This window comes from Dromaius novaehollandiae, chromosome 5, assembly GCF_036370855.1.
Source record: "Dromaius novaehollandiae isolate bDroNov1 chromosome 5, bDroNov1.hap1, whole genome shotgun sequence".
NCBI lineage: Eukaryota > Metazoa > Chordata > Aves > Casuariiformes > Dromaiidae > Dromaius > Dromaius novaehollandiae.
The window spans coordinates 14,117,922-14,128,722 of record NC_088102.1 but is presented as its reverse complement, the minus strand read 5'-3'; the positions used below and the strand labels follow the sequence as shown (position 1 = coordinate 14,128,722).

The 10,801-nt window shown below is 38.5% G+C and overlaps 1 protein-coding gene across 1 annotated transcript in view; it reads right to left on the bottom strand.

Moving 5' to 3' along the window:
- Nucleotides 1-1,462: 1,462 nt before the first annotated feature.
- BEGAIN (brain enriched guanylate kinase associated) overlaps nucleotides 1,463-10,801 on the bottom strand; it is a 151,429-nt gene continuing 142,090 nt past the window's right edge. Inside the window, exons 7-9 of the mRNA XM_064512070.1 lie at nucleotides 10,398-10,505; nucleotides 6,817-6,900; nucleotides 1,463-3,566 (exon numbers count right to left, since the gene is read on the bottom strand). Of these exons, the coding sequence (XP_064368140.1) occupies nucleotides 2,193-3,566; nucleotides 6,817-6,900; nucleotides 10,398-10,505 (1,566 nt within the window). The 3' untranslated portion in view covers nucleotides 1,463-2,192. The remainder of the gene's footprint in view (nucleotides 3,567-6,816; nucleotides 6,901-10,397; nucleotides 10,506-10,801) is intronic.

The following is a 10,801-nucleotide window of genomic DNA, read 5'->3' as shown; positions in this document are numbered from 1 at the left end:
TGTGATGCTATTAGCTACCATTGTTCTCCACAGTACTTCCATAGATCTCTGAAGAACTGTTTCAAAACAGCCCAGCAAGTACTTACATACATTAAAAACGGTCAGATTTTTGTATTATCCATGAAGAATACAAAGAGCAGTGGGAGTTGCTGCCAACTGCATTGAATCTCTGGCTTCAGGTTTTAAGATACTTAGGTGGGAATTGAGTAATTCTGATGTACTGGTTCATAGTAACTTATCAGATGATTGTTTTTAGAGAGTCATCAGAAAAAATATATTTTTCTGAGGATGTAACAAATATTAGGTCATCCTTTTAGCTGTATCAGAAGGAACTATTTAAATTTTTGCAGTGATCTCACTGATTATTACCACATATTGCACTAAGTAAAGTTTCTTCCATACATGAGCCTGTAAGAGTCAGTACTTCAAATACAGGATTTGTCATCAATGGATACAACTTTAAAGATTTATTAAAGATTTATTGCTGTATTCTGCCCCTAACTGAGCAGTGATACTGTAGCCAAGAGGGAAATCCACAGGATTTCCCTTTTTCTCTTTTTGTTTTCCTCTGCTTCTCCTTTTGCTCTCTTTCTTCTGGTGCTTGGCAGGAGGTGCACTCCTCGGTGGTGAAATGGTGAGAAATGGAAAATTCTAAGGAGGAAATCGGAAACCACAGGTAAAACTATGACTTTTTGGAGCCAAGTGGTGAAACTCCCGTTGGCTACAGGAGTCCAAGTTCTCCTTATAACTTAAAAAAACTCTGTATGTTAGAAATACCAAACTGCACATAGAGAAAAAAGGTGCAAATGTGGAAGGTAACAGTCCTGAAGGCCTTTGTCTGGGAAAGTCAGGGTCGTGTCAAGTATGTATGCAATGTAGGAGGCACATAAGTCACAAGTATTCAAGTATTTATTTTGTTTGTTTTCATTTTTTTTCTTCAGTCTGCAGAGTGCTGCCTAGTGAATTGATAATGGGTTTATTTTCCTTATTTGCCTTTCACAGGTAAATGCAAAGCAGGACCTTATACTCCCAGAGGCCACAGATTGAAAACCAGTGCTCTCTAGTTCACAGATAAAGAGAGACTGCTTTAGAAAGTAATTTAAAACAGCAGCTCATTACTCATTAACTTTTTCAGAGCCTTCTTGCTGTTGCCTATGTAAGAGCAGGCTACCTGGCTAAATAAGGGGCCTGAAGCTGTGGGTTAGTTGCCCTGTCCCCCAACCTCAGAGAAGGTGCTGTCAGAGAGATGTGCACTAGAGGCTTTGAGTATATCCACCGATTTCTCTTCTGAAAGAAGATAGAGATTGGAGCTGGATAACAAATGTGCTGAAGTGCTTCATCTTGCTTGTGCATCCCTTTTCCAGTTACCATGAGCATTTTGCTGGACTGATGCTACACAGAACAATCCCATTCAAACGTATTGCCCAGGGCATGTTTTAATGAAAGAAAAAATCAAAACATCTCCACTGGTGTCTTTTATTAAGTAATGCAAAATACAGTATTAATTATGACACTGCATGCATTTTAGACAATATAAATGCAAGCCTACAGAAAATATGTGACAAAGAAACCCTCAATTACTTTTGAGGTAGTATACAAGGGAAAATAGGAAAGCAGAAACACAGTGGATTAAAAGAACAAAATATTGGTATCACTTTGTGCATACATTAGTCACTCATAAATACATTTGTATGAAATAAGATACAATTCCATTCTCTTTAAAAAATATACTTCTTCAAATTCACCGTTCTTGTTTGTTCTGTTTTCACATGACATTTTATGGTATTTTATCAGGTGGATTTATTTTTTTGTCACCGCCGTCATGATTCTACCCTTTTCCTCCAAGAGTTTAGGCACAGATGGCCTCATGCACAAAAATAAATAAGAAACCTGCTTGAAGGGAAAAGAATTCTGCTCAAATAGCTGAGGATAGTCTAATAAATACCATTTTATTTATAAAAATATTTCAGGTTTATAAAAGAGGGGAGGGGACAGTCTCCCACGTGGAAAGGATGTCAAGTGAAAAGTGCTGTATAACATTTTTTGAAGAGATTTTTCTTTTAAACATACAGTACCATTATGAATATATATTTTATAATAATCCTGTTTCTTAGAACCTTATTGTTTACTAGAAGTATCAAATGCTGTTTGTTTCCTTCTGTTTGTTTTCTTATTGCAGTTTTGGAAGATGCCTAGTTCAGAAGGGTGCCGTATAATTGTGCTTTTGTAAGGCTGTCCTTCCGAGTCAAACCAGTACTCCCAGTCCGTTGAAACTGCTGCTGTTTGCTGTGTATACCCGAATGGCTTCCTTGTTCCATGGAAGACTGGTGAATTTCTGATGCCTCCACTGAACTCTGATTGAGGGACTCGGCTGAGCTGTTGGGGCTCACGTCCACGTATTCTCTTTTCAATACCGGGCTACTTTCGATGTTTTTACTACTGCATAACTGGACGGTGATCCTTTCATTTTTCTGGTCTCTTGATTCTTTTGTTTTGTAAGTGGACAACTTGTCCTGTTTACAGCTAGTGCTGATGTCAATATTCAAGCCACTGTCTGTTCTCAGGAAGCAAGAATCCACAAGTCTGCTTTGGCAGATGTCATCTACTTCTGAGCAACTATCTGCTTTGTAACTAGCATAGATGGGGCTTGTTCGACTGTCTCCTTTTTTAATAGGGCTGCTGTAGTACTGCTCTGAAAAACTACAGGGTGATAGCCTGTCAGTGTTCCTGTAGGAGTATGCACCAATGTCCTCCACACTCAATTGCCTCCATCGCCCAGGCAAGTCTTCTTCTGAGAGATGGGTACTCCTGCACTCATTCCTCATTTTCTGATTTGCCAAAGCCTGCTGTGGTGTTATGGCTGAGAAATGAAAAGGCTCGTTTGCATAAGGAGGCAGAGTCCTAGTAAAGGTGGGTGAGTTCTCATTGTCATCAGCAAGCTCCATGTGCTGCACAGGTTTGGACTTGACAAACCTAGGACTCCCCTGATGCTCATAACCTGCAGGTGACTTTCTTTCAAACAGTTCATCTCGGTTGCTCATGTAGATTGCTTGCTGAGAGGCTGTCATTGTGTTGGCTTGGGCGTTCTCCTTTTCCTCGGATGTAACACTGAAGCTGGAATAGGAGCTGGATGTTGGCAAAGAGGTAATGTACTCTGGGAAGGCTTCGTGAGAGAAGCTGGAGTGGAAGCCGTCTTCTTCTACAGTGCTGTCAGTGGAGTTCTGGGACCTGAGGAACCCCACGTCTTTCACTTGTGTGTCCACACTCTGTCTCCTCTCCCTCCTCCTTTCCTCAGGGCAGTAAAGGGCAGTGTCACTACAGTAGATGTCTGACTTGTACTGGGGCCTTTGTCCGAGTTTTCCAGTAGAGTCCTGAAAATTAAGATCCCTTGTGGATGGGCTTGACAAATGTGAGGACAGGCTGTTTGGATCTGGTTTTTCCAGTACTTTGGCAATGACGCAAGTGGGTATGGAATCAGCGTAAGAAGTGTGGCACAAGGGGACAGAAAGGCTGCACCCATGTTTTTCCAGATGGATGCTGACTCTTTCCTGAAAGTCAGATGGCAACTGTAATATAAAGAGATGACAAAGGGGATAAGAGAAAAGGGTGCGTGTCAATACTGGTATCTGCTTGGATTTATGCAATGTTGATGGACGAGTGCAATTTATGACATTACATGGTTCACTGTATACGATTTTTTGACTACTGCATTAATTCATTTAGCAATAGCTGCAATCTCTGTGCATTTCTGAAAATAAATGTAATCAAATGACTACTTAACATTTGGAAATCTTCATCTGCTCCCCCACATGGAAAATATTATGAAACCTAAAGGATTCCTTCCAAATTAATTCAAGCTGCATAGAAATGACCTAGAGAATGTATTAAATAATGATCTTAAAAAGGCAGGTAGGGAAACATAGCGTACAGAAACACTTTGCAGACTGTATGCACATGTGGTTTGCAGCTGGAACGTGGGGCTGCTGAGGTCTCTGCTAGGGTGAGGAAAGATGAGGAAGGGTCAGATTATATTCTGTTCTTCTGCCTTTCTGCCAGCTCCTCTTGCCTCCAACCCAGTGCCAAATTGGCTCCTGCCCTTCATTGTTGCATTTAATAAAAATGCTATCTGAAGAGGCTGGAAAGTTGGTTTCACTGCTGTTTGAAGCGGTGGTGCTGGTTGCTGTGTGAGAGGAGTGTTTCTCTGTGTTGGGGGAGAAGCAAATCAAACCAGACGTCTTGCCCCAGTGCTCAAACATTGCTTGTCAGATCAACAAAAAGCCTCTCAGCATTCTTCCCTCTTCCAGCAGCTGCTGGCTGACTGCTTTTCTAGTTTCTTACTAAATTGACAGAAATAGGAGCTAAGACCTGAACCTACATTACAATTCCTATGGCAGACTACCCAAAATTAATCAATAAGTCTGCTAGGCGTAAGAAATCATATAAATTTCGGAGAAAGTTAGGATCAGCTCTGTGGACAGCGATTCCATCTGCTGTTTTGTCACATGGACCAGAAGAGATTGAGAGACTACATTCATAGGTGTGGCTCAAAAGTCCTACTGGTAATACCAAGTATGCTTACCAGTCAGATTTAATCTGCCTTGCTCATTTCAAATTTCTATCAGCAATCAGACAGGGATATACCAGAGGACTGTATAAGAGCTGTCTCACAGTTTTTCTTGCTGGAAATCAAAAGAATCTCATGTTAGGGCTAGGTTTGTAGCTTAGTTTATAACTGTGGTAGCTCCTTCGATACTCATTTTGATTTACATCACTTAAGAATTTTGCCCTTGAATTCTTGGCTGAACTGATTTACTCACCAAGGTGAGTATGTTTTTATAACTAGAAATTAAATTTCCCTAGTCCTCTTTACCTCTTTAAAGTCCTGGCAATCATACTCCCTCCCTAAGTTTGTTTCTCTACAAGAGAACGGAATCCCACAACTGCTGAAGCCGTTCTCTCTTTCTCTTAGGCAAGAGAAACTTAGGGGTGCCTCCTGCTTATAATGATCTCACATCATACAACATATGGTTTTTTTTTTTTTTTTTTTTTTTTTTTTTTTTTTTTGCTTTATTGGGTTTTTTGCTGTGGGTTTACTCCCCAAAACTCAGTGCATTCAAAATATAGCATTTTGGGAAATGGCATTCTTGTCAGTGTGGAGCAGGATGAGCGTTCTTTCAACCAATAGACCTTCCATGATATTCTGGATTAATCATTTTGTTGTTAATTAACTCATAAATCTTCCACTGGAAATAAAGAGTACAATATTGCCAATCTGCTGGCAGACAGCAATATTAGTCATAGTAAGTAGCAATGCAACAAAGATTCAATAAATGGGTTGCAAAATAGGACTGCTGTAAATTGCTATAAAGGTGTGGAAAAGAAATACAAATCATTTAACCCAAAACTGCTGTGTAGGACAGCTGTTAACTTAGCATACCATTACACTGCTATTTGAGCTATCTGATATGCATTATTTAGATCATGAAATGCATTAAGAAAAGGAACATTCTTTTTCTGGTATAATGCTGCATACTGGAATTACTAAAGTGATATTGCTGCTATGGATAATATACAATCCATTGTCAAGCAACATTTGTATTTGTAAGCAGTTCATTGCCTGTGACAGTACATTCAGAATTGCTAAATTAATAAATGCTTGCAGTTATGAGTGGAGATTTTGCCTATTTGATTGACTGTATGACACTCTTCAAGAAATAGTGGGCAGATTCCAATCTGTGATATTTTTCTGTAAGTGGTTTCTAAGTATGTTTAAGATCCTAATTCTTGCTAATGGATATGGTGCTTTCAGGTATGAATAATGTCATGATGACTCCTGGACATGAATTGCTAATGAAAGTTAGTTACTAGGAAGGGGGGGAAAGAAAAAAAAAAAAAACAAAAAAAAAAAAACAGGATCAAGATATTGGTTAATGTGGAAGTTCTGTCTCAGTTCTGAGAAATAACTGCCCCATTTGGCAGAACAGTGTTGATCTACCCTTATTTACCAGAGTTGCTTAGTGCTGTTAAGCAGTCTACTGACTTAGAAATAGTTTTTACATTTCACATTGTTTTGCATTATCCCATCACAAAATTGCACTAAACTGACAAGACAGATAAAGGGAATGCTTTTGTTTAGTATTAGTGACCTTCACCGTAGCAATACACATCCGGAAGGTGCTACTGCTTTGTACAGAGGCTTGCTTCCCAAAAGACAGCCTTGTTCGCTAAGATAATATTTGTCTGTCTTTTAAGGAGTCTGTTTCTCAAACCTAGTTTCCTTGGAAGACATGATTATTATTTAAAGTTTACACCTTGGAAATAATTCATCCAGTGCTCTGGTTGCTTTAGAAAAAATGTATTTTTTCTGTCAGTCTATTTTAAAATTCAGGCTTGTAAATTAGTTGGATTGGAAAATAGCTTCAGGAAGAAAATCGATTAGATCAGCATCTTTGATGCCTTGCAGGTTGTCATTGCTCTCCCTCCCTCCCCCTGCCAACATTTTGCAGTCTAGCGTTCTCAGCACTTCGATTTTGCTAAACCTTTATTTTTCAGCATGATCAGTGCAGGCTAACTCCACTGAATAGCAGAGTTTTTGGAAAAGTGTACCACCAACTTCCATCACTAGCTGTGACTTTGTTAACAGCTCCCTCAGCTACATAGAGGACCAACAGGTCTACAACCACCCTCCCGCTGTTGCTTAAAGGGGGGGAAAAAACCAAAGCCTTCAGGGCAAACAAGTTCTGGATATGTGTAGAATAGTCTGTTTTCCATGAAGCATTTGTTTCTTTAAAGAATGATCAAGCTTGGTTACATTACCTCAGAAAGCTTATGTGCCCTGTCGTAATTCTTGCTGCACTGGAGCAACTGAGCAGCTAAATTGCAGTCCTTCCTATAGAGCTCCTAAAAAAAACAAACAACAAAAAATAGCCTGTTTTTTTAAATTTGTATCTAGCCTGTGGCTTTCAGCCTTTCTCCTATTCCTGGGCAATCTTTTAAAAGTTGACTTTGGGGAAGTTTGGAACATACTTGAATTTTTAAATTCATTAAGATTTTTGGTATCTTGCATGGTCCGGGGATTTTTGCCACTTGGCTCTGTAAGAGTGGATAAACAAAAGTACCAGACAAAATTTTGAGAACTGTTACTTCATAACATTAATCTGCATTTCATAAGACAGATACTTACCACTAGGAACTGGACTTTATTCCGTTAACATGCATGGAACCATGAAGGTTAAAATAAACATGATCTTTTAAGCAAACAGAAAATTTAAGAACAAACAATATTTACTGAACATCACCTGGATCAGCATGGAGATACTAATTTAGAAAATGCTGAAATAATCTCATGAGACTGTGGGAGAAATTCATTGCAAACATATTTTGTATTATTTTTTTAAAAATGTCCTTTGCTGCTTTATGAATTTTTTTTGATGATTCTTGGCTCCTCTCATATTTTGTAGAAGGTATCTATGCATATTAAATTTCACTGTGAATATTTAATACCACAGAAAAGGATATTTTTACTGAATAAGAAATTACCATGAGAATTTCACACAGGGAAAAAGAGAATTTAAAACAAGCTGGTTATACTATTTTTATGCTGAATGGCTTCCACAGCCTATTTAACGGGAAAACTCAGTACAGAATTTGCCCTCAACTCCATACTTCATCTTAATTTAATTTGACACTGTATCCTCCAATCACTATCTTCAGGTTTCTGGAGGTGAGCGCTGTGTTGCTTCTTCTGATCAAGGTGCCGTTAAGAAAGCAAAGTTGGCTTCAGAAACTGGTTTTATAAGTGAGCATAGATGAGATGCACAAAGCATAAAAACACTATGGACAGCAGGCAGTGTTCACCCGTAAACATTATAAAATGTTTATAGAGGAAAGAATGTTGAACAGTGAAATGACTGGAATTTTTGCTGGTGCTAATGTTGTCATTTCATTGCATGAAGATTTTAAATGTTCCACTTTTTCCTTTAAAAAGTGATAAATTTTGTGTGAAAAGGAAAGTTGGAAATTTGTCTGTTTTGAAATATCATTTTAAAGGTGTTCTCTAATAATAGGCTCAACAAGGTTCTCCTGGGATTAGTTTGCTGTGAGGCATGTGAGGAGCAAATGTATATTTCTTACAGTTGTTAGGTGATTTATATCTTCATATTCAAGTGCCTTGAGAAAATCTTGTTTGTTTGTTTGTTTTTTCGTGTGTGTGAGCTTTATATATGCACCTTTCTGCCTTAAATGTGATGGGGAAATAGGTTTCATTCATGTAGATGTTGAATTTTATATTGGTACACTATCTTTATTCCTGAAAACGGATGCCAGCAGTAGAAATCCAAGCATTCCATTTAAAAGCAAAATCTGCAGCATGTACATGTGATTCCGGCACGTTGCACTCATGCTGTGCACTTAATATATTGCTGCACGTGTATGTATAGCACAGACAAGTATTGCAGATCCCTCCTGGCATTACTAGACACACAAGAATGAAATCATTCCAGAAACTAACCCTGTCTTTAAAAGCTGTGAGGTTCTGTTTCTGCAAAGTGGTTGTCATGGAGAGTGCAAAAAGCATTTCTCGCACTTTATTTTTAGCAGCTTTAAAAATTACTACAAAAAAACTACATGCAGGTCGAATGTGCCACATGTGCTTTGTTCTCAACAGTGATGTGACAGGCCATGTGACCGGAGTGAATTTTTGTCCTTTAATATTGATCTGAATGGAAACTAGCCACATGTGTGGCAACTGGAACAATAATCAGCAATTATGTCTGAAAGTATTTTCCATGGTCTTGCACGTGTTTTTGCATCAAAAGCATCATTTCATGTCTGTCAGTGGAATAAGGGGAAATAACATCCAGGGAAGAAATACTCGTGACACAAAAACATATTCTCCCTGTGTGGGATTCTTCAGTTCAATATCATCTTTAGTTGTTATGTACAGTATTAAAGGTTTGTTTCATAGTCCTTTATTTAAAAGACTGGCCACATTTAACCTTTTCTTTCATTTGTGAAACTACATAACTAAAGGTAGGATTTTGTCTGTGAATTAGCCTCAAGTATGAAGAAGGGCTACTCTTATTTGAGACTTCCAGACCATAATATAATGTTCAGAGCAATTCAGAATATTTCTGATACCTTGGAAGAAGAGTACTCTGTATTCCAGTTCAGTCTAAGCTGCCTTTTTAAAACTATCAACAATGAAAACCTTTCTTCATATGTGGGCTTAAAGCTGACTCCATGTAGTAGTGGAAGTGCAGGAATATTTACTGGGAGAGATTTACCAATTTTTATAAATCTGAAATAACACCATTGATTTCAGCTGAATTACTCTGGATTTATACCTGTGCCTCTAAAAACCTAAATTTAGCCCATTGCATTTGCCAAGTACCTTTAATTATAGATATTAGAGTTATGAAATAACTACTGTTTCAACACAATTTCTGTAGAAATAAAGGGCCAGATTGTGAACACTGTTGCCTTTGGAAAGCTGTTAACCACATATGCATTCCTATTCACATCAACAGGCGTATTCATGGGATCAGATGCTCCCTGCTACGATTAAGAGTTCATATGGAATATGGAAGGGTTGAATGTGAGATGCTAAAGAAAAGGTATCAACAGAAACATATCTTGTGTCGATGAATATTTTTTCTAAGTGCTGAAGGAATGATATAATAATGACACCCCCCCACAGCTTTGCTGTCTTCCTTAATTTGTCCCACAGAATGAGCTTGTTTGCTAGTTGCAGAGCACCTGGTGGTTTTCAGCTGTGTTTAGTGAGATGCAGGGCGACAACTGCAAAGAATATTCCCTGTTTCCTTCCATGCAGAGATAGGTAAGGAATTACACATGAACCACAGCTGGGGAAAATCTAGCTCTTGCTCCCTTCAAGTCTGAGTGACCAGGTTGGGTCAGTTCTGCCTTCTCCTAGCAGAGCTCCCCTATGCTGGGATCCCCTTCCAGGGAGCAAAGCCTGAATGATTGCATGAGCTGTGGGAAACAGAGGGCTCGATCATGTGCTTATCCTCGTTATGAATCCTCCCTGTGTGGATGCATCCACTGAGTAGCTCTGAGCATGGGCTTCTGCCAGTCTGCTCTAATTATGGCAAATTCAGTGGAGTGATATCACCATTTCCTAGAATATTTTTTCTCATTAATTTTAGGTTAGACATAAGGGGGGGGGGGGAAATCAATAAAAAGTCTCATCCCGACCCCATGACTTAAGGAGAGCTGAAATTCCAGATTGATGGGAAACATCAAACGTAACTTAATTGCAGAGGTGGCAGCTTATCTTTTATGCAAACAATAAGAAATTATTCTAATTACATAGGAGGTGCATGGCCTACTTCATTTCTGAGTATAACCTCAAGATGTACCCATAATTAAATACTTACATTGTCTTCTGACAACTTATCTATTGTCACCTTGGCCTCTATTAAGTGATTATTCAGTGCAATTATTTCATGGCTCAAAGCCCGTTTTTCCTCTTCATAATGTTGACCCTGCGTAGAAAATGAAGTAAGTCAGTACTTTTACTACTGTCAGAATATTTCAGAAAAATGTCCAAAGCTTGATGTCATTCTCAAACCCAGAGAAAAGCACAACAGATCAATATTTCATTTTTTTCTATTTTTTTTTTTTGCTATTTTCACTCAGCAGGCAAGGTACTTTGAAAATGTGGAGGTCAAATTGAGCTCACATTTACAGACTTACTCAAAAAGCTCTAGCTAGCATGTGAAAAAGCATTATATTGAACAACAGCTATTGCTCATTTGTTACAGGATAGGGTTTCTAACCT